Source organism: Rattus rattus, chromosome 3, assembly GCF_011064425.1.
Source record: "Rattus rattus isolate New Zealand chromosome 3, Rrattus_CSIRO_v1, whole genome shotgun sequence".
NCBI lineage: Eukaryota > Metazoa > Chordata > Mammalia > Rodentia > Muridae > Rattus > Rattus rattus.
Genome location: NC_046156.1, coordinates 149,996,883 through 150,021,683, shown reverse-complemented (window position 1 = coordinate 150,021,683; position 24,801 = coordinate 149,996,883). Strand labels below are relative to the sequence as shown.

The window sequence follows — 24,801 nt, the reverse complement described above, 5'->3', positions numbered from 1 at the left end:
CACAGAGCAGATGTTAACTGGGAAACCTTACAATAGTTCAATGGGAGACCAGTCTTCTGGTTTTACAGCAAAGCATGCTTTAGCCGCCCTCTTGGTGTGTCCATCTCCTGTGCTCTGCTCCTGTCAGCTAAGGGATGCTGAAAGGAAGTGGTGATGTTAATGGATACTGCTATGGACCCTGTTTCCAAGGAGACCCATAATCCCATCAGCTACAGTCAAGGCAGGAGTAGGAAGAGACTGTGAATGTGCTCACAGATAACAGCCACGTCTAGGGTTAGTGCTGTGGAAAGTCGAAAGCTTGCAAAGATCACAGCCCTCACGGACACAGGGGGGGAAGTGATGCATAGCCCCTCTGATACCAAGCTGCCAGAGCTAATGCACAATGAGTGAAGATGGTGACCAATACATTTTTTTTAATTTCTCTGAAAACCTAGTCCTTCACTCAGGAAGGACGATGGAGGAAATGAGGCAGCAGTAATAGAGCCTCAAAGGGAAAGGGCCGTGATTCATCCGCAGGGGAGGAGATAATGGGCCGGCAATATTGTTAACAGGCTAGAGCAGAAAGATAACCAAGAATAAAACCTTCCCTTCATAAATATCGCTTTGGTTTTATTTGCTTATATCATGGAGATAGGAAAACTCACAAAAAATGACTGTGTTGGCCCCTAGAAAGGATTCTACAGATGAGGGCATCTTAGCTTTTCCCACTCCTGGCTTCTTTCCACTTGAGAATTTCTCACAAGTCCCACAGAATATCTTATATAAAAATAGGTCTATTTACAATACTCAGTGGTAAATCCTTTATATTAACATAATTCTCTCATAGCCGTGTAACACTGTTGAATGTCCACATGAATGAGGCGGATAAGCTTATTTTTTTCCATCTTTATTAACTTGAGTGTTTCTTATTTACATTTCGATTGTTATTCCCCTTCCCAGTTTCCTGGCCAACATCCCCTAGCCCCGCCCCCTCCCCTTCTCTATGGGTGTTCCATAGTGTGGGATGCAGATGTAGTTTATGTTTTTCAGAGTTGATCCGTCTTTTGATTTCATTCTTTTCATTGTTGAGATCACCTCTTTGTATAAATATGCATGCTTAAGTGGTACAAGTATGTTTAGAAGCCATTTCATAAATTACTGAAAACTCCTAATCCCAACTCAGACATCAATTTAAATATCAAGCTTTCTAACACAACCCAATTCAAAGATATATAACCTGGTACTTAATCACTGAGGAACAATACTAGGAAAATATGAAAAAGAAAGAAAAAAACAAAGAAAGAAGGGAGTGGGGAGGAAAGAAAAGAAAAAGGAAAAGTCTTTGTTTTCTAAAACCATGGTGTTTCTATGAGAGCACGATACTGTGTACATATGAAAAATATGATCCGTGAGGTATTAGCATCTCAAACTTGAGCTGCAGTGCTAGGGCAGCATTTGCTGGCACTTCGTGCCATAGTGACAATGTGTGTTCAGGGCCACAGCTACTGTACAGCCTAGGAACACACTACCAGGGACTCCTTGGATTCATTACACATTAGAATTTCGGTTATTCTTTGGCTATTGCACAGCTGAGAGCTTTTTAATCTTTTAGATGATATATAAGTACCACATTTAAATATATAGCCTATGAGGCCATGAATCTAGGGCTGTTTGGGAAGAAGTTGGGGGTTTTGTAGTTATGAAATTGACTATGCCCTAGGTCACCCCACAAATTTCCTTGTTCTTACATGGAGGCATCTGTGGACTGTTGACAAGAGTTTTGGCAAAGTGAGACTTAGGCCCCATGTTCATATCTGGGCTTCATCTTGTATTGGACAGTGTTTGAAAGAATTAGAGGGATCTCAGAAGATGGATGGGTATTCTTTAACAATGAAAAAACTTAGTTCTGAGGAAGGTTTTATTAGATATGAACTGCAAGATAAAGAAAGACTCTCAGATTTACCAGGAAGTTAAATCTTCGCTGTGGGACTCGAAAGTTGGCTCAGCAGTTAAGAGCACGGGTGGCTTTTGTAAAACAGCAGGTTTGAGATCCTCTCTCACTTACAAGCTAACTATTTTTAACTCCAGTTCCAGAGGATCCAGTGCCCTCTTCTGACCTCCATGGGCAGTACACACATGTGGTAGACAGACACACATTCAAGAAAAACACCCATGCATATGAAATAAAAACAAATCTTTGGAAAAAGAAATTTAATATCCATACTCCTGATTTACAGGTAACCATCAAAGTATTTCAGACACTCAACAGTTGGGTCCTTGGTCTTTAAAACTACCTAACTGTGTTTTATCCTGAGGCTATAGGATATGCTCAAATGTCAGTTATTTGCCAGTAATAAACTCATATAGGCTTATGTTTACATTTTAAATGACAGAAAGGAGACAGAATCATTCCACATTTTTATAATCCACCAGCAATTCAATAAACACCTGCTAAAGAGATCAAAAAGAAAGAAAGAAAAAAGAAAGTTATTGGTATATTTTATTTTTGTATTTTTTTTATACAATTGGCCTCATCACACAGAGGAAGACTGGGAAGGAAGGAGGGAAGGAAGGAGGGAAGGAAGGAGGGAGGGAGGGAGGGAGGGAGGGAGGGAACACAGTCATATAAGCCAGTATTCACACTTACCATGAACCACTTGACAGACAAGACTCAGCAATCTCTAAACAAAACAACACACACTCCTCTTGGAAGATTCTAGCAACGTCTCTGCTCACAGAGGAGCAGCAGAGCTGGTCCCATGGCTCATAACACTTCTCAACACAAACGACCTGTTAGATTGGAGCAGTCAGCCATCCAAGTCAGCTTTATAGATTATTAACGTCTGAATAGAGTAGAGCTCTGGAGACTCTGACAGTATTGGAGCCAATGAAGTTCAAGCCAATGAAGAGGTTCAATAGGTATCGAAGGTTTACAGGGCTATTATCAATCTGGAAACCTGCTTTTTTTCTTTCTCTTAAAAAAAAATCTATGTCTGAGAAAAAGCCAATCTCAATTTTCCTTTTATCTCAGATATGTGCATCTGAGATAAAATGTTAAGTATCCTACCCCTAGTCAAAAAGTCCTGTGATGAGACCTGAGCTTACTATATGCTCCAAGACATGGCCCTGGTGCCATCATGATTACACGAGAGGAGGGTGACTAAACGTAAAGAGTATGATTTGGCTCCTGTGCTGACCTGGATAGACAAGTGCCCAGAGCCACACAAGCTGACAGGGAAAACTGTGAGCATCACAGTTGATTCTCAACTAGTGAGCAGTGTTTCCTGGATGCTATCCTGCAGTGAGTAGGAAACAGCAACCCATCGAAGTGAGATCCTGACATATAGTGGGGATGTTACGCTCTATTAGAAACATGAAGTAAAGGAAACAGGAAAAGAGACCAAAAGAGTAATGATGTAGGAAGAAAACAAAACAAAAAGAGTAGGGGGGAGGAGGAAAGTCAATTTTTTAAAAGATGTTTCCAAACCACAAGGGGATTTCAAGGTCTTCAAAGCTAAACATTACCAGGCACATTCCTGGATGCCTAAGATCTATGCTCCCTTACCTAAAAAGCAACAGAAATTCAAGGATCTCAAAGGACAGGGGAAAGTCAATAAGGTCAACAGAATGACAACCTTGAAGTTTGGACTCCCCTGAGCTATTAAGCCTATGAAAGGTGATCAGAGGTGTGTTATGTACTGGGGGAGAATTCTAGCATCCTAAGGAGACATTTTGGGTCTGAAATTCCTACCAGATTCTAGAAAATACAAAAAAAAAAAAAAAAAAGCCAACATATGAAAGGACCTACTGCCTACCCAACTCACTAAATTTAATTTGGCCATTAAATATATAGATGAGTAGCCTCAACACCTAGCTCACCCTGCATTCTTTCCAACGATCTGTCCTTTTTTCTGGCCAGAGCATAGCACCAGCCTATGATCGTTTATCAAAACAACAAGAAGACTTACAATGGAGAGCACAGAGAAGATGTAACTATTTTAAGAGCCACCTCCTTCTCTCCTACTGACAATCAAAGCAGCAACATCTTCTATGTCCAGGCTGCGTTCTTCTGCATGAACGGTCTGCAAAGATATCGCAAGTGACACAAAGTCACCTATCTGCTGTGCAATCTTCTTGGGAAGACTTTCTGTCTTTCCTCATCGAGACTGCCTGAGAACGGAGCCATCAGCTCTGGGCATTGGTCAGTGGCATGACCATAAATCAAGCAATGAACTCCGTGACCTTTATACTTCTTCATGCAGAGCATATGATTATTTGTCTTGATTCTCCCGGACCTAAGTTTTCAGCCATGCCATTTGCAAGCATCCCAGTGTTTGGAGCACTGGAAAATGATGTATAGGTCACTACTATGGAGACAAGAATTTGGATGTCAGAGCAAGAGGGCACAGCAGTCTCCTGCTGTCCACAGCTGTGCAGATAAAAGAGCTGCTTTGTCATCTACCGAGGCACAAGTGCTGCTCATGAGAGCATAACCTGGGACCAGCCGCAGCCCAGAGTATTAGCTTCCTGCTGCTGCTATAACAAATCACCACAAATCCAGCTGCTTCGGGTTAAATAAAGTTGTCATCTTAAAGGTCTGGAGGACAGGCATCCAAAATTGGCCTCTTCAAGCTGAAACCTACTGCTTAATAAGCAGGTTTTATGTTCCTTTTCATAGGAATTGCTGTGGTAGAGGCTATTTGCTTCTGCTGCTGTTTCTTTTTCTCATCCTCCTTTTCCTCCTCCTCCTCCTGCTGCTGCTGCTGCTTGTTCCTTCCATCTTTTTCCTCCTCCACTTTTCCTTCTTCTTCTCTAATGTCTACTGGTTTTCATTGGTTCATAACACCTTCACTCTTCCAATCCGCAGTCTCTAGTTGAATCTTCCTTCCCTACACTGTCATCTCCCTGACAAAATACTTTAGCTTTAAAGTAGCATTAAAGGTAACTTTGAGATTCTGTTGGGTCCATCAAAGACCCAACTATCTCATTCCATCAGTAACGCGTGAACTCTCCATTGTCAAGTAGCACATTCACAGAAGTCAGACCATGAACGTCTTATGCCACCAGGAAGAGGAGCCATTGTTCTTAATTCTGCTGCTGCTTAGGGCTAAGAAATGTTTCTCTTAGGAAGAGCCCTGGGAAACTGAACCTCGGAGAGAAGAATCTGTTGTTGCCCTGTTTTGTGGAGTTCCCTTTTCTCAGCTAAGGTTCAGGACCCCCTGACTAGGATACAGGCATCAGTCTGTTCCTTTGTGGTGACTACGTGGTCTAGAGCAGTAATTACACTGATTATATACACCAATGCTCATCGTGAAGAATCCCCTTTCAAAGAGTTGACCGAATAATCAGTTTCCTTTATCTTCCCATTCAAGCTTGTCATGCATGCCTCCCCCCTGTAAGTCTATCTTAACAAACCCCTCACGGTTTATTAATATATCCAAGAAAAAACAGAACTGATGTTGTCATACCCCTGCCAGATTCTCTGGCTCGAGATAGAATTTTTCTGCCACGAGCATCCTAAGAAATGAATCAATGGATGATAATTTGTTTTGCAATTCAAATTTCTGTTTTAATATTTTAATTCCGTCTTCGACCCAGAAGAGTGACAGCAGAATGTGAAGACGTGTCATTATGAATAATCTCCCTTATTGTTTGGACTTTCATCTGTCTCTTTACCTTATAACCCAGGCGCACCTCACAGAAATCAGAATTCATGTATAGATCCGGGTGATACCGATTTCATGTGATTTTATATATTTTTACATTATGGCAAACAAGACATCTGCATATCTATAATTAGATAACACATTCAGGATCAGCCTCTGTAAACAAGATGCAGGTGCACATGGTACACAGGCACAGGGATGGCATTTACTTGTGGGAAAATTACTGTTGCTTCATAAATGAAAAAGGTTCTAAGGAAAAACACTTTCTACATATGTAAAGTGTTTGACTGAGCACTGGTTCCATTTTCTGGGCTGTATAATATTCTAAAACTCTCAAATAGCATCTTGGGCACTGAAGTCTTTGCTTGGTCTATGTGTTCCAAAGGGGAATACTGAACAAATAGATCGCTATAAAGTTTCCAAGTTCAAGGTTAAAACTTCATTCTTCCAATGAGCATGGAATGGTTGCTCAGTGCCACATATTCCTCTGGACCCTGAAGAACTGAGTTTATTATTTCAGGTAATATCTCTGTTCTTGGGATGCTTATATCCCCTAGACTTGGGTTCAGGGACACACATAGAAAATATAATCAGGAAAGAAGTGAGAAACATAATGAGGCCTAGAAAGAGGACCTACAGCTGAGGAAGGAGTTCCAGCTCTCAGTAGCTCCTCTGTCTTTCCAATGGAAAGGAAGTCAATCTGCAGCCCCTGTGGACAATGCCTGCACGTGTGACAGTGTCCAGAACAAGAGCAACAGAGGCCAAATTTAGTCAAAATGAGATGATGGCAGAGAGAAGGCAGGAAGAGTAGGCAGAACCAGGTCATGGGGTGATGATCTTCTGAACCGGGATGTGGAAGATTCTTAACAGTGATTGACATGTCTGATTATGTGTGTTTAAATGAAACAGCTGTAATTACCGCATATCCATAATTTATAACCAAAACATTCTGTGCCACCATTCTGCATTGTTACATATCCTGAGGGCCCGTCAGCCAGTTAAAAACCCAGTGTGTACCCACTGCCCGCCTTTGAACTTGGAGAGAAACTTCATTCAGCAGCATCTAGATCTCACTGGACAACTCTTGATGAATTAAACACAGAAACCAGGTCTCTTGTACAGACTATGCTCTTTTAAAAGCGTAACTAGAAAATTGCTACAGGAAGAAACGATAGCTTAAACACAGGATTTTGAACATTAAAGATTTTGAGTTCTTGATAAACTACATGATTCAAAAGGTGAGGTTTGAAAGCAGAGTAAATTCAGAGCACTTAGTTACTCATAATGTAGGTGGCAGACATTTAATCTAGTCATCTCCAGTGAATGTCTTTGAACTGAAGTTATCAATAGAAAGAAAGAATTGTTTCTCAGCCTTGGTGGCTACTCTGTCTATTGGAGAGCTGCACACTCTAGGCACCTTGCAAGTGATGAGTTAAAAGGATAAAGAATATCAAAACTACATATTTTTAACTGAAACAAAATAAATAAGTCACTCTCATTATGGTGAGGAAGCAGAGACCTTTCTTATTGTGTCTTCTAAAATTATATATGCATATATATATCTTTATACATATTATTTATATTATATAAATATATACATATAATTCATGTAATAAAATTATATGAATTATAAATATGTATGATAGTTACTTTTCTATCACTGTGATAAAACTCTGTGGTGAAGGGAGCTTATAGAAGAAAGAATTTATTTGGGCATATGATTCCTGAAAGATCAGTGTACCATGGCGGGACTCATGACAGCAGGTGGCAGTCATGGCAGCAGAAAAAAATGAGAGCTCACATCTAGAACTTCAAGCATGAAAAGAAGAGTGAACTGAAATAGAGCATGATTTTTAAAACATCAAAGCCCACCCCCAGTGACCTACTTACACCACACATACCCAAACAGTGCCACCAACTGGGGATCAAGTATCCAAACATCTGCCTATGAGGGGCATTCTCATTCAACCTGCCATAATATAACACACGTGTGTGTGTGTGTGTGTGTGTGTGTGTGTGTGTGTGTGTGTGTATGTGTGTGTATGTATGTATGTATGTATATGTATGTACATATTCAAGTATATGTATATCTACATCCTTACATATATACATACGAATATTAGTATTGCCGACTTTAAAGTGACCAAGAGAATTGTAGGACTCTTTCTACAGATTCCCCAGAATGAAACCTCCTTCTTCCTTAAATAATAAATAAAAGAGTCGATGTGCTTAATGAGGTTTCTTAGCACTTTGATTCTTCTTAATTTCAAAGATTATGGGTGCATCAAAAATGTATCCATATCCTAGTGTCACCTGTATGCTCTGCTTGGGCTGATGGACACCATGTTAAGTGAATAACACCTAACCTGTCCACTAGCACCACCGAGGGCTCCTGCTTAGACCCCGTGCTGCCGAGGGGTTTCTAATCACAAAGTTCTCTGTGTTCAAGAGAAACAGGAAACGTATCAGTGGCCTCTGGCTGAATTCTGAGTATGGCTGTTCAAGCATGTTGAGTCTGGTGGAGTCCAGGGGAGCCCTGGGTGGTGTCACTGTTTTCCCTATTGCTCAGCCTTTGGGATTCCCTGCAGGCTGTCCCTCCACATCCAGTGGTGGAGTTCAGGGAAGAGTCACAGATAGGCTCTAAAATCACAGATGTGGAAGGTGGAAAAACAGGCTCTAAGACACGTATCTACACATCCTAAAATAAAATCACTGGAGCCACCCGCATGCCTTCTCGGATGGGTTTTTGTTCCTGAAACTGTGACCTCCTTATCTTCTACTCAGGAGCCCAAGGCTGCTCCTCTCACACCACCACCCCCAACACTTCCATGTTTATGTGGATGTCAGCATTTCCTAGTGTTCCGGTGCCCTCAGTAATTACCTCTAGGAAATGTTCTGTTCAGCCTAATACCATCATCACACTAACGGTCTCTTCTCCACCCCTGGTGTCACTCAATAGGCGCGCAGACTGCAAGGCACTGGGGATACTGGCCAAAGAGGCATGCTATAATCCTGAGACAACATTTGGTTCTCTGCTTTTCTTTTACATTGCCCAGGAATCTTGAATTCTATTCCACTAAGAATCCAAAGCATCCGCAGTCAGGTATCAATTTTCAAATTTGAAGATCAGGAGAACATACTGCTTCCTAACACCAGTGCCAACCCCTTTCCCCAAGCCTACCACACGGGTACATCACCATAACGTGTGGCTCTCTAGACCCAGGTGGCTCCACATGCAAAGGCTGTTTCCGTCAAGCCTAAAGGCCCAAACTGACATGGCGCTAGGGGAGAGCTGACACCTGCAGGTTAACCTCTGATTTCCATAATGTACGCCAACACATGCACATCCACACACATACACACGCTCCCATAAGCACAAAGAGTAACTGTAAAAGGGATAAAGTTTGGACCTGCTCTACCCTAAGCATGCTGTACACAGTTGGCCTCTCTGATAGCCTTTCAGTGGCCTCTACAGTAGTTTCTAAATTCACAGTGGGATCCCCTGACAAACAATTAAAATATTCTTTCTCACCATAATTTAATCCCCTGGATATTGGTTACTAGTACAACAAAAAAAGAATAGGTTTTTGGAACATATAGGACGCTTCCTAAGTGCATACAGGAAGGGAAAATAAACAAGTGTGTAACACGAAGACCTTTCCAATAGTGTGATTCATATCGACTTTGGGTGCGATACAATTTCAGGAGATTTAGTGAAAATCTTACTTGAAGCAGGACTTTTCAAAAAGATAGGTGATTTTAAAGTAAAATAACCACGAAGGGAATTTTTGCTAAACATCCACCATTGCTCCTTCAGTGGGATGTGTTTCCTTTTCTTTAATATTTAGCATCAGTTAAAACTGTGGACGATCTGAGACACAAAACGATTTCTCTACCTTGTTTTTTGGGAGATGCCATTTTTCCACTTTGCACAGACGAGGGAAGAGTAATTTTTTTTAAATGCATGCTTTTGTGTCAACACAATGAAATTTAAATGAGGGGCTATGTCTCTCCTAAGTGCTTTGCCACCTGTCAATCAGCCCAAAAGTATGGCTGTGATTATCAACAGCATGCCTGTTTATGAAAAATGAAAAAAGCCTCAGAGCACAGTCAGCCATGATTCCCTCGTTTAACTCAGACATCATACTCCCAACCCTATCTACCGAGCAGGTCTGGAATCCGACACTGTAGTCATCGTCCTGACAACCATGGAAGCTGCTCGGATTCTCCCACTAAGGTGGTCTTAGTGCCTTTGCCTGGTGCCTACTCTGCCCTCACTCACATTCAGTAGTTTGTAAGGTAGTATTTTAGAGCAACTCTACTTCTTACATGCTTAGAGTGAAGCCAACACTCAATGATGGCCAGAGTCCCAGATACATCCCTGTAGCTTGATACCACTTCCATTGTACAACCACCTTACTCTCTCTCCATCCCAGAGTCCCAGGCCTCTGGCCTCCCTGTTTATCTCAGTGACCCTCATCACTTTCCCTCATCACCTGTTTGTCCTTCAGGGGTGTCCACACCCCTGAAGCCGTCTGCTGCCCACACCCTCTCTTCTGGTCCTATTATCTCTTGGGTTATTACCTCCAGGTATTGGAACTGTGTGTGCAATTTGCCTGACTGCAAAATGACGGCTGGCTGATGGCCGGCTTCCGGGTAATCAGTAAAGCTGCCCCCAGTGTTCACAGTTCATTTGTTGTGTTTGCTTCTTTTCTGGCTTCGTAGTCTCTGAGTCCTAGCTGGGCATGTTGCCTCCTTAAAAGCAAAGTCTTGTCCATCTCACCATCCCCTAAAGGACAGAGAGAAAGACAGATCAAATAAACAGTTGCCTGACCCTTTCAAAGCCCAAAAGGCTTTGGGAGACTATCTGTGGGCTTCCTACATTCTGGCCTAGTTTAGTAGTTTTCTGATAGGTTATATCTCTACCTTCCCATATTCTGACAGAATTTAGTAATTTGCAGATAGTTAGATCGAATCTCTACCTTTTGGAGTTTGGATCTTCAAAAGTTACACTAGTGCATGTTTGGAAATCTGTTCCATGCTAAACCACATGTGAATTTCAGTTTTCTACACATATGTTAAAGTATATGCATTTAAATGCACAACAGTTTGTGATTGTTAATTCAAAGGGATAAATGTTTGAACTCAAATGAGATATCTAATGTTTTTCCTTAAGATCAGAATTTGAAGAGGATTTTGAGTCCACACTTAACCTTTGAGTCAACTATAAACGTGAACTTGTTAAGTTTGGTGCTGAGAGACAGGGGGAAGGGAAGGAGAGAAAAGGGAGTAGCTGTCTGGGCCATGAGTCAGATGAGGATGTCTTCCCACCTCACCATGTACCCTCTACTACTTTATGTTGCAGTCTTACACTTCTAAGATCAGTGCTCCTAGGATCCCAAACACTGGGGCGATTTCTTGTATCTGCAAACAAGCGTGGTTGAGGGTGGGGGATAAGTTATTTATATTATTATTTGTGACATTTGTAGGATTCCCTGTTTATCTTTGAAATCATTTTATGTTCATGCCAATTATCTTTATTTTATTTGGTATAGTTATCTCTTGGTGCATGCGCATGGCACATGACTACCTCTCGTGTGAGCCTTCTGTCATGTAATTCAATTCTCCCATATTGGGTTTTAATGTTGCCTTTTCTCACGTAGCAGATTAGCAGCCAGCGTTTTCCTCAACCATCCCTCAGCCATCTTGACTCTGTCATCGATACCCCAAATGTTTTATTTATTGAAACGAAATGCAATATTTATCCACGAGATAAAATAATCCCTCTCCTTCCTCCTCATTGAAATGGCCTTTATTTTTGCGATGTGTGGAGACTACAGATCAAAGTGATGCTATGCTCCAAGAAAACCCACTTTGATCTAAATTTTGTTAAAACTATAAATCTTGGCAAACATTGACTTTTTCAATCTCCCATCTTTCCGTGCACTGTCTGAGCATTTTGTTCTAGTTATTAATGTATTTGCTTGTGTTATTTAGCAAAGCTCTCTAATTCCATCCACGTGGTTAAGAGTTTATTCGGAGACTCAGACTCACCAGCAAGAGGATGATTAATACTTAAGGCTGATGTAGTTCCTGTATAAGGAAGACTGAGGAAGTGAAAAGAATTCCCATAAAGAAAATTCAAATGGGTTAGAAATTGGATTGACTACATAGTGAGAAGCCAGAGGGTGATGCACAAGACCCTACCTATAAAATAGGTAGATAGATAGATAGATAGATAGATAGATAGATAGATAGATGATAGACAGATAATAGATAGATGATAGATAATAGATGAAAGATAGACATGAAGCATAAAGCAGAGTAGCATCAGAAAATGTTTGAGTGGATAATGCTGGAGGAGTATTATTATTTTAAATAGTAAATGTTACAGAGTGACTCTTGCTCACTGCAGTATAGTGTAAACTATCGTGACCTCTCCGACCCCAGCAAGCGAACACATGCAAAATCTGTAACCCATAACCCTTAGCATCTGTGGAGACATCTTCTCTGCGCAGTTGTTGCTTGTATACCAAAAGCAGGCAGCAAAGACAGTCTGACTTCATGAGAGTACAAAAAGAAGCTGCATTATATACCCTCGGAGGAGCACATCCCTGGTGTTACTTACAAAGGGAGAAGTCACTTGGCTTTGACATAAATACCACTTATATCTTTGCTCAAATCAATACCGACAACCTGATTTGTAATAAATGCAAGTAAGTTTACCACAGTACCACCCCCAAAGGATGTGGGCATTAGAAGTGTAAACTAAATTCATACCTTGATACCCCTGCCTACCTCACCATCCCCATTTAAAGTAACAATATAAGCATTTTGTTCTTCATTTTCACAGCCAATGATTTCCTTGATCTGTCCCCCACTAATGTTCGCTGATATGGCAAGTGTGCATTGGTCTTTCACTCTGCCATTTTTCTGCCTTTTATGCCAGCCTTAACTCTTCCAGCATTATCCACTCAAACATTTTCTGATGCTACTCTGCTTTATGCTTCACGTCTATCTTTCATCTATCTATTATCTATCATCTATCTATTATCTGTCTATCATCTATCTATCTATCTATCTATCTATCTATCTATCTATCTATCTATCTATTTTATAGGTAGGGTCTCGTGCATCACCCTCTGGCTTCTCACTATGTAGCCAATCCAATTTCTAACCCATTTGAATTTTCTTTATGGGAATTTGAATAATGGAAGGTAACTCCCCCTGCTGTGTGAGGCTGTCTTCATAAATTTCTGGGTTAAACCCCTGCTACTTCAGGACCACATCTTAGCTTTTTTAAATATGTGGGTCTTTTGGGGTTCCTTCTTGTCTTTCTTTCCTTGCTCTCCATTCATGGTCTGTTGCTATGCTGTTCTGCTGATTGGTAGTTTAGACTGTGTTCATCTGACCATAGTTCTGTAGTTTCCCTATGATGTTTCACTTGTATCAATTCTTCTGGATGATGTTTACTGTCACTGTGTCCAAAACATCTTTGAAACAAGAATTGACTTGATTAGAAGAGCTTTGTCTTTTGTCCTCATGTGGACAAAGGAAATTCTAACAGTCATGAAAGGCTCCAGGAGTGTGGTCCTGGAGACACGTGTATTCATAGATACTCTTCTGTACCTCAGCAATGTTTTCCAATTCCCTCACACAAAGCCCTCGGTCTGTGTTTACTTCTAAAGAAGTCTATATATTGTGGTCTATTTCTTTGTTGAAATCCTGAATCTTTTTTCAATATACATAAATACATGATAATTATTGAGACAGACACAGTTAGATTAGGAAAGTATTCCATCTTCAACCATATTAAGCTTGTATCTGGCTAGATTCTCAAAGTAAATCCTAAGGGATTTTCAGTTGATTGTGGTAATTGTGGATCTGTAGGCTTATTTCCCTACTTCACTTTTTTTTTCAGTCTTAGGGACCATTACATCCGTACCACAGCTCTAGGATAAGGTTGGTCCCCAGCATTTTCACAGTTTCTCATTTGATGTGAGGATGATTCTTGTGCTGTGTAAATACTTAGTAGTGATGTTTGCTATGTCAGATTCAAAATTTAAAGGGTCTGCTCAGTGAGCCTTAAAGCAAGTTTTATCAAAGGCAAACTTAAACCCGACACAGAAGGTCAGGCAAAGGAGCTCTAGGAACAGCCCCATCCCAAAAGTGTGTGCCCTTCATGATACGGCAGCACCGTCATCTCTCTGAGCCTGCAAGGAAGGGGGAGATAAGCAAGGAAGACTTAAACCCCTATTAAACGCAAATGCAGTAAGATCACATATCTCGTTGAAGTGAGCTGTCAAGGACAAACCCTTCTTATCATGTTCTGCACATACAGAAGAGAACAGGGAGTATATATGCCTCTGAGTATTGGATGACAGATTGTCCCAAGTTATATAATAGCCCATCTGTCAGTCATTAAAGACTTGCCCTGTTCTCCATGCTGGGAATCCCTCTTTCCTACTCCTGTGTCCTGAAAAGAACACTAACTGACACACACGCATGCACACGCTCTATAGACATTTACTATGCATTCTGTCTAGTTTATTGTTTGACTCTCAAAGAACCTAGACATTCTATCATGTGACACGCTGAGACCTCCTCAAATAACATTTGGGAAAAGAGCTAAGGAAATCACCTAATATTTTCTTCCTTTTATTTATTAAAAGGAGGCTCTTCCTTGACTTCTTTAAAGAATAAATAAGCTGAGTCCATCTTTGGGGTTCAGGAATAATGGTCACTGAAGACTGCATGAAGGCCGTGGGATCACAGGCCCCAGGAATATGCCTTGAGTTGCACTTGACCCTTGCGCTTGGCAGGCAGCCAACTGCTCCTACACTCACACCTGGCCTTACCTCTTTTTCACGCACCTGACTAGAAACCTTCACTGTGGTCATTGTTAGCAAATGGAAGGCAGCACCCCGCAGTGGATTGGAGTGCTGTGTGTGTGTGTGTGTGTGTGCGTGTGTGTGTGTGTGTGTGTGTGTGTGTGTGTGTGTGTGTGTGTGTGTGTGTGTGTGTGTCCTGTGGGTATTTTTGTGCTTTTTAAGTATCTTATATAAATGCATCACCACACGGAAGTCAGTGATTCATGTTTGGTCCAAACTACAGTGTTTTCAACCTCCTCTTTATCTCCATAAGTGATGGGACCCTGAGATGATGTGAACTTGAAAGTTAACACAGCAATAAAATAGATCATTGCAGAGATTCCCATGACAAATGGTTTTCTTTAACCAGTTATAGACGGAAACCTTTACTAATATTTACTGTAATAGCAGCCATCTCCCTTAAATGAAAGGTAATTTTAAAAGATTAAAAATGTCAGAGCCTCTTTTCCAAGTGTTCTGCCTGTCACATGTCCTCTCTGTCACCAGCCTCTCTGGTGGTCTTATCTAATGCTGGTGTGTGCTGTGGAAGGGCACGATGGTGGCTTTGGACTGTGTGCTGAAACCTCTACACAGTGACAAGGTTTCTCTGAATTATGAGGATTTTCTAGTTGGTGCTTTTGTGAGAAGAAAAAAAGAAATAACAAATTTTTAGTGCATCTGTAGAATTGGTTCCTACTCTAGCATACCTCTGGGATATCTCATTTGCCTTTTACACAATTCCCTCAGTTGGTAGGGCAGAAGGACACCCTGCAAAAGTCAAATACTTTTGTGCCAAATGCAGGTAGAAATTAAACTTGAAGCACTATACACCCACCATCGAGGCATATGAGCAGTGCCTGGGGATGTCTCTAAGACTCTTCTGTGCTATTTAAGTTCTCATTGGGGACATCAGTTACTATAGTTTTGTTTTCTCATCTACTTATTAGAAGTTGTTTGGTTAATGAAATGAAAAGTGTTCATCTCTTTAGTCTATTTTTTATGTAACAGAAAATATCCAGAGAATGAGAGTATGAGCACTTTTTGAGTAATCCCAGCTCTTAGAGGAAATGCTTTTCTTAACTATACAGAGAGCCAGGAATGTTCAAAATTACTTAAATGCCTTTAAGAAAATTTATTGTTATCATGACAAGAAAAGTGAGTATTATGCTACCCTTTAAAACATAAATTAATTCATTTTTATGTTAGAAATATAGCTAGCAAAACAATCTAACTGGACAGTATTTGTATATGTACAATTATTTCTTAAATGACCAGTACAATCAATACAATTGATTAGAACAGTAAAGCCCATATTGATCTCATTAACTATATACCAGGTGGGATTTTGAATGTATTAGGTGGTACTTTTAACTTTCACTAAAACCACTTTATGAAGATATAGCTAAGAACCGCATTTCTTTCACTGACTACTAAATGTTATGTGATTCTATTAATAAATTAATTTACATATTGTCCAGGTAATACATTACATAAGAAGAACCTTTAACACTTTGGTTTGCAGTTATACAACCTTGAAAGATAATCATTTGTTAATATTCTATTTCCTCGAGAGTTTTGTGTTTTATGTATTCTAATGGTATTGCCTGCTTGGCTCCAGATCCACACTTACTTCTACCGATCTCACTTTGAATCTTTGAATTTTAAAAATAGTAATTAAAAAAAATTCATCAAGTCTAATTTGTGCTGTTCTCATACTCTATGGAATTGGGCCAGCCCATTCCATGGTGGTCTGTCCTGGCAGGGTCACGTCTTTAAAGAAACCTGACATTCTCCCACTCCCTACCAACTGACAATAGATCTTCATCTAGGGGTGATATTTCATGCTCACTCCCCCTGCTCCAAGCCATAATCTTGTCTGGTTTGAGCTTGCTCTGGTCTTGTGCATGCTGACATAGCGACATTATCACTACATGCATAGATTAGTGCCATCTCTCAACCCTCGTCACAGACGCTTCTACTTTTAGTAGATAGTTATTAACAATGAGTTACCATTGACTTAGAACTGGTCAATGTGAAGAGAATAAGAAGCCAGGCTGTGGAAATTCACACCTTTAATCCCAGCACTCAGGAGGCGGAGGGTGGTAGATCTCAGAGTCCCAGGTCTACAGAGAAAGAGTTCCAGAACAGCCAGGGTAACACAGAGAATCCCTGTCTTGAGACACAAAAACAAAAGAGATGGGGGTGGAGGATAGAGAATGAGAGGAGACTACAGAGTGCTTAGTCCATATGGTGTATCTTTATCACACCACACCCATTCTCCTTGGGGGTCAGGGAACATCATGGAAGAGCAGGTGGAAAAACTGTAACAGCGAGAGATGGTGGATGACTTCAAAAAAACAATGTTTCCTGGACAGAGAATACTTACTGAGTACTTTGTTGAACAGTTCACATTTTATGTGTCATTTGATCCTGAGAGCAAGTCTGTGAAGCTTTGCTCTGACGCCATGCTTACAGACAAGCAAATTTCTCGAGAGGTATAGAGGGACCACAATTTAGACTCTGGGGTACCATAATCCTCACACGGTGCTCCATCTCTGATGCATGATTTAAAAACTAATGTAATTCATTTTGATCTACCTATTAGGCAAAGAAAGCACATGGGGTCACATAGGTACAGGGAGAGAAAGAGCAAATAGAATCTCAGATTCTTCAAAATAGCTTCTACCATATAACTAGAGCACATTCTGGCCTTTGCGTAGTTTGCTTTCTCATTGTTCAGAGGTAAGTACCTGGGCCTATGTTAATTCAGATTCTTTGGAAACATACATTGCTTCACTGATTTAATTTCATAAGCACAGCACTCAGGAGCATAAAGATCTTGAGTTCAAGACCAGCCTGGGATACTTAAATGTTAAAGGGGGAAGGAAAGTATATCCTATCTGTCAACAACCCAACCCAACAGAACATTTCAGGGCAATGGGGTATAGTTTTACTTTCATTGGCTAGTTCACACTTTATCACTGAAGGTCTATCCATCTGCCCCTATCCTTTTAATTCTTGATGGATCACATCCCAACTAGACCCCGCTAGGCAGAGAAATAGATATGAGATATTGACACAGAAACCACTGACCAAACGCCTCCTATATCAAAGAGCTATGTGATAAGTGAATGAAGGCTGGCTGTCTGGCTTAGGAATAAAAACACTTTGTGATCATCTTCTGATTGTATCAGGTTCGGAGACATAGTCTATTCAAATGAAGCTGTGATTATCCCATCTGTATTTCAATATCGATCCTATCCAGCCATTTGCATCAGTGACTTATGCAGGAAATCTGAAAAGAAGGGAAATACAATGTCGTTCCGCTGCACACCTCTCTGGTGGCTGGAGTCTAAGCACTGAGGGTTTCAAATGCTCTGTGGTCATTGAGCACCAGGAAGCTGTGTGCACTGGCACAGCTGCTTGGCAGGGCTGTGTGGCTGCATTTACAACACTGTTTATTTTCATAAGATTCAACAGTCACTCTCTTGGATTTACCCAGAGGAACTCAAAAGTTGAGTACATACAAAATTGAACATATGTTTAGGTGGCTTTGTACATAATTTCCAAAAGCTTGGAAGTAACCAATGTAATAACAGCCTGTCTAACAGAAAAGCAGATAAGTTCCCTGTAATATATCCAGAAATTGGAATGTGATTCAGTGCTTAAAAGAGAAGAAAATATATCAAGGTAGCAGAAGACAGTTAGGAACCTGAAACGTATACCAACTGCTACAAAAAGATCCAGCTTGGACATGCCATAGACCATCATTTAATCCATAATAAATATCTATTCACTTACGAAAAATGTAATAGGTATTTTTCTACTGAATTTTATTTTATTGTCGTAATATTATATGTTAGCTGACATAAACTCGTAATAATCTGAAACCTAGTCCTTTAAGATTTGGCTTTGAAAGATTCATGCAGAGGGAAGTGGGGAGATAGCTCAGTCCGTAGAATGTTTGCTCTACAAGCATGAGAGCTTGAGTTCAGATCCTTAGCACCCACATGAAAAGGTGAATATAAGGATATCCATCTATAATCCCAACCCTGGGAGGGCATAACAGACCCTGGGGCTCGCTGAACCCATGCAATCCGTATTCAGTTAGAGAGCATGTCTCAAACCATGTTGTAGAGAGGGAGAAATGTGATTGAGTAAGATACTCAACCTCACTGTGTGGCCTGCATCACATGTATACTCAGGCATGAGCATCACACATTCACATGTGTGTAACATGTGCACATCCAGAATTTTAAACAGAATTGATTATTGAAGTAAAAGGAGAGGTAAGCCCTCCTGCAGTGATGTAGATGAAAACCTCACCCCAGTCTGATGGAGGCTAGGTGAAACCTTACACTAGTCTGATGGAGGCAGAGTGACCTATGAGGAATGATCAATGGAATCTGGGCTGCCGATTATTCTGTTGGATAGAATAGAGAAAAATAAAAAAATAAAAATAAAAGAGTTTACCCAAGAGTTTTTCAGAGTAATACTTTTATAACTGTTTAACATGGATGTGTTTACATTTTAAATCATTTCAGATTAGGTACAAGAAAAAGGGAGAAGGTTTGTGAGTAAGCAGGGCTAAAGGGAGACAAACTCTAGGAGCTAAGCAAAACAAGAAGGAAATAAATGCAAGGGACAATGTGGGGAGGAAGGGTGGAGCTACCAATGAGGGCTTAGGTCCTCTTGGAAGAGGGGAGACAAGAGAACAAAGAACACAAGCAAGGGCCTGCCTGCCTTTCAGCTCCCAGGATTACAAATAGGAACTCTAAAATTAGGCCAGACACAGGTGAAGTGGGAGCCTGTTTCAGTTACTTTCTGTTGCAAAGACAAAAATGCCATGAATAAAAATGACTTACGGAATAAAGACTTTATTTTGTTCTACAGTTACAGAGAGAGAGAGAGAGAGAGAGAGAGACAGAGACAGAGACACAGAGACAGAGACAGAGACAGAGACACAGAGACACAGAGAGAGAAAGAGAGACAGAGACAGAGACAGACAGACAGACACACACACAGAGAGAGACAGACAGACAGTGTTACATTGCAGGGAGTCATGATAGCAGGTAGCTAAGCGAGTACCTCTTCAGCCACATGACAAAAGAGCACACTGAAATATGGGACAAGTGTGTAAATGCTCAAAGCCCACCCCAGTGGCATACTTCCTCTAGCCAGACTCCACCTCCTAAAGGTTCCATAACCTTCCGCCATACATCGCTACCGACTGGGACCAAGTGTTCAAATACATGAGTCCATGGGGGCCACTCTCATTCAAACAGCAGGATTCTCATATTCTTAGAGAACACTCAGCTTCTAGAAAGCAAAATGTTTTCATTTAGATGTTCTGAATAAAAATAACAAGAGCAAAGGATTATTGTCCAACTTGGATTTCTCTAGATAGATTAAATTAGAACTTAAAAACCTAATAGTGAGTCTGAGTGTATGGCATTAATTAGGGTTAAACAGAAAGACTTCCCTCGTTTTATTATTAGGAGTTCGCAGTACATTCATTTGAATTTGTTTTCCCTCATAATGAGTTGAAATAATATGTTTGTTTATTACTTTATTAAGTCACATAAATGCAAGGAATATCATCACAAATTAAGGATGGTTACAAAATTAAAAATTAATTAACTGATTGATTTTCTCACATGTTTAGTGTCTGTGCCTGACAGTTTCGCTCTGTGATTAGATTCATTTCTTCTTTCTCGATCACCTTCTTCATCATTGTTTGAGAGACTTCTTAAGCACAGAACACACATGCGAACACACACAGAGGGGGAAAAGGACATTCCGTTGACCCTTTCTGTGCCCATGGAGTACCCTGTGAGGTGATGTCGTAAGTGGCTGGGGCTAAGATACACTTATGCTCCAGTTCATGTCACACACACAGCTCTCTTCAGTGCTGCCAGACCAGCCCAGGGTAATAAGACTTAAGGCGGGACATTGTTTCTGGTCCCATTTTTTTCTTTCTAAAATCAACTCTGTAATCCTTTGAGCTGCTGCCTTCCCAGCAGCTGCTGCCTAACCACCTGTGGGCTGTGCAGTTTGAGGAATAGAACCCTGCATTCACTCAGCAGTGCTGTGCCCTGAGAGGCCTCCCCTCCCTCTTCTCTGGTGCTTTTCTCACGGGAGGCACAATACACAAAGCGCTATGTCATGCTTTCCAGGTTGAAGAATTTGGGTTCTGTGAGCATTATAAGGCTTTCCCTTCTCTCTTCATGTTTGCATTTTGTGGATGAATAAAAACACTTGCTGTAGGCTCTTAATGAATCATCAGCGTTCCACCCTGAGTGCATGAAGCCTGCCTTCCTTATGTGTGTAAGCTGGTGTAGGAAATACCACAGGAGATCTCTGCACACATCCTTGACTGTACCCGAAAGGACCTTTTTTCTCCTTAACAGGGCGTATTATTTGATTTTGAACAGCAGCATTTTAGCAAATCTCTAGAACTCAAATGTAACAAGTCATATATTAATTAACCTTCCTCATTCATTGAGCACTTGTGTGGTGAGGATGGTGTTGCACTTGGGAATAAAACCACAAACAAAAAACATGATCCTACAGGACTTTGGGATGCTGGTTTGAGGAGTAGGTAGGCTCAGGTTGCAGCTTGGAATAGTGTGGTTGAGCACCATGGAGAGAGTGGCAGGATGCCAGCCGTGTGTCCTAGCACATCTGTGGGATGAATACATTTTCTGGAATATGAAAATCAAATTGTGGAGGTGTCAGTCCTTCAATCCCTAGTAACACTGAAGTCTAAAGAAAGGAAAAATAAGTCCTCGAGAGTGAAACAGGTGACGTCACACAAATGTGGCATCATTCAGAGGAGGACTTCATGGAAGTGTCTGTGTATTAATTAGCCACTTTGTTCTCTTTTCAATTTAATTATGTAAGTTGTCCCCCACCAATGTCAGTGGGTAACAAAAAAGAACATATCTGGAAGCATCACCAAAATGTTTCTTGCATTCATCTCTAGAAGATTACAATTTTCTCTCAACAAATAGAATGCTAAAATGTATGCATTTTTCACTGTTGCTAATCAAAGACTTAAGTAAGACACGCCACCATTGGTCACTCATGTTGTGCCTCTCAGTCTGAGTAACTTTCTTACATGCCCAGAGCTCCTGAGACAAAAACCCTCTTATCACAGGAGAGTCTCATCTTGTTCCAGTGTGTTTTGCGTGTTCTCAGTATTTTTCTGTTAAGTAGAATATATTCAGTGTTTCCTATATCAATAATGTTAACTCAGCAGTAAAATTTAGCTAAGTCTCAGGAAGGCTAATCATGAACTTTTTTTAAAAGAAGTGTCTGAGTCACTGATTATGAAGTTAAAAATCATCTTTCAAGATTTTATAGTTCTGTGCTAAAATTTCTTACTGGTATACCATTCAATTTCTTGTTGGTAGCGTGCTAGAGTGGTTGCAGGTAATGAAATCTAAGAAGGATGCTTAGTAGTTCTCTGATCTTTGATAAGCCTCATTTGGCTCATACGGTTGTCTGCAGTGGGTTTTCAGAGGAAAACAGTGTTTGGGCTCAGGCAGTGGAATCTGAGTCTCCAAGGTCAAAGCTGTGTCCCTTGTTCTTTCAGATAAGGAGACAAGGAGGGATACAGCTCCTGGTGGACCTGCTGGATCACCGGATGACAGAAGTCCACCGTAGTGCCTGTGGGGCTCTGAGGAACCTGGTCTATGGAAAGGCCAATGATGATAACAAAATCGCCCTGAAAAACTGTGGTGGTATCCCAGCACTGGTGAGACTCCTTCGCAAGACCACAGACCTGGAGATCCGGGAGCTGGTCACAGGTTAGACATCTTACTCAACGACTCTGTTTTATCTCAAGATACTTGTTTCAGTATCTAACCCGTTAGCAAATATACAAACCAAGTGTTACAAGTCAGAGCCTCTCGCTGCTAATGACAGTCATTCTCCACTGATATTTTCCAATGACTGAGTAAAATACCCTCAAACACACATAGGTTGATTATTATAGTTTAGCTATCACTAAAGTTCTATGATCTTCCATCACTCTTCACCATTTGCTTTAGAAGTAGTCGAGTATCTTACAGAACCCACAGGCCATCATTAGAGTAACACGAAAGGGCTGGTGCCTGGACACAGCAGTCAGGCAGTTGGCAATAAGTCATATGTTCTGGTTTATAAGTACACTAAGCATATTGTACTTTTGGTGTTAATTATTAAGCAAAACACCCCATGCATGCTCAGAAGTCCCAGGGTTATAGTACTGAATGTCAAAGAATTGTTTGAAAGTTCATCTAAATGCCTTTCCACTTTCATAGAATTTTGGGTTTGGGGATTAATAATAAGAAGCTTGTAGCGTAATGATTTAAGGACTGAGAATGTTGAAAGCATTCGGCCCGTAATAATTGGGCAGAGCGACCATTAACCATTAGCTCCTGTCCCTCACTTTGGGTGTGCAGTTCTAATGACATGTGAGTCCCCAGTGTGGGATCCCGAATCACTCCGAGGTCCTGTGCTCTCCATTATGCTCACTGCTGCTGGAGGTGATGTTTGGATTCTGGCTCATTCAAGTGCCCCTGTAAGCAAGCATTTGACAAGGGAATTGCAAACACGACTCTCCAAAAGATCTCTTAATTATCCACGGCACCAGTGCATTGGCCTCTGTCTCAGGTCTGCAGTGTCCCTGTATCTGTCTCTGCTGATGGAAAGGCTTATCTGGAGCTACAGGACGATCACTGGGCACACAGGCTGGGTCAGGGCTCCCAGCCTCAGTTCAGTTCCTTGTTTCCGTCCATGAAGGAGTTGTTCCAGCTCTTCCTTGTTCCTGGCTAAGTTTAAACTCGACCCAAATTGGTTCATTCTTTTTGGTTTTCCTTTTTTTTTTTTTTACTTTGTCTTCTGTAACCCATCCTTGCTTGACCCTGACTTGATTGCTGGCTTATATTTACTCTTCATTTTTCTATAAGTAGAGAGTTTTCCTTGTGGAAATAACTATTGGCAAGGGTTGGAGTGTTATTAAAGTAATGTTTCACACTAAACTCCGATGGGTCAGGCAAGGTAAAGTGGTCATTACCAGCGTTTTGTGATTTCGGGGACTGTTTTGAGGCGAGTTACATAATTTAACATATTCCCTGCCATTATGGCTGTGCAAACCCATCCTTATCTTCATGGGTCGTGTGTAAGCTGGTTGTGCCCAGAAGGAAAGGAATCAGTATGTGTGTTGGAAACAAGATGATTGGTGCATAAAGGTTTTGCTACTGGAGAATAGAAGCCCTTGCAGAATGCCTTCTGCATAGACTGTACCTGTCATTTCCTGCTTAGGAAAGATTTGGAACTTAGTCAACTTTGTATTGTCTCCAACACAAAACCATCTCAGTGGCATTCACCCCATTACCAAAGAAACTGTGTGAAAGGTTGAGATGGACATACAGAGGTAAAAAATTCAACGGCCCCTGTTAGGCTAAATAATAAAAAAAGATACACCATCCCACACTAGCACCGGCCCTAGCAGTCTCACTGCCTCCATGGCTAGCCCCATGCAGCGACCGCCCATCTTGTGGTTCTCTTGTGCGGACTCTGCTCATATTCCCAGCCACCCACCCTTTGTGCTTAGCAGTCACAAATCCCTGTAACCTGGTAAAAATCAAAACTCTTGTGGCTAATTTATCAGTCAGATTTATATCAGTAAATTCTCAACCCACAAAATGCCCAAATGAAGAGCTCAGAGCCAATTGATACTGATATAAGCTGCCCACTTATATTGGACAAATTGTCCTGTAATAATCCATCCCTTATATGATAGTCATAGCAACCTGTGGCTATTTAAAGCCATACAAATCTGGGCATCCTTCTCTTCCTCCACCTTCCTTCCTTCTCCTCTCCCTCCTATCTGTCCCATCTCTCAAAAACTCTCAGCCCGCCCTCCTTTTCTACTGTCCAATCACAGGCTCTAGCCTTGCCTTTCACTTATCCTCACCTGCTTACAGACAGCAATCTCCAGGCCCCATGGCATGGCACATGAGCTGTTGTTGGCATTTGAGGCTATTACAAAGGTGTTGAAAGCAGCTGTGGCATTCCCTGGCTGCTTTAGGAAGACTTTAGAGACCATCATTTTGAGCCCAAACAGTGTTAGAAATGTCTGTTAGAAATGAGCTCCATTTGGAATGATGAAAACCATACACCCTTAGAAGATCAAGAAGATTTCTCTGGTGGTGACGCTTGGGCTGAGGGAAGGATGTAGCACTTGACATTACAAATGGAGGCCTCCTCTTACTCCACTTTTCCAGAGGAGAGCCAAG

At 41.1% G+C, this 24,801-nt stretch overlaps 1 protein-coding gene across 1 annotated transcript in view; it reads left to right on the top strand.

Moving 5' to 3' along the window:
• Positions 1-24,801, top strand: part of Ctnnd2 (catenin delta 2) — a 396,457-nt gene that overhangs the window by 163,096 nt on the left and 208,560 nt on the right. The window contains exon 8 of the mRNA XM_032898675.1: positions 22,113-22,326. Within this exon, the coding sequence (XP_032754566.1) occupies positions 22,113-22,326 (214 nt within the window). The remainder of the gene's footprint in view (positions 1-22,112; positions 22,327-24,801) is intronic.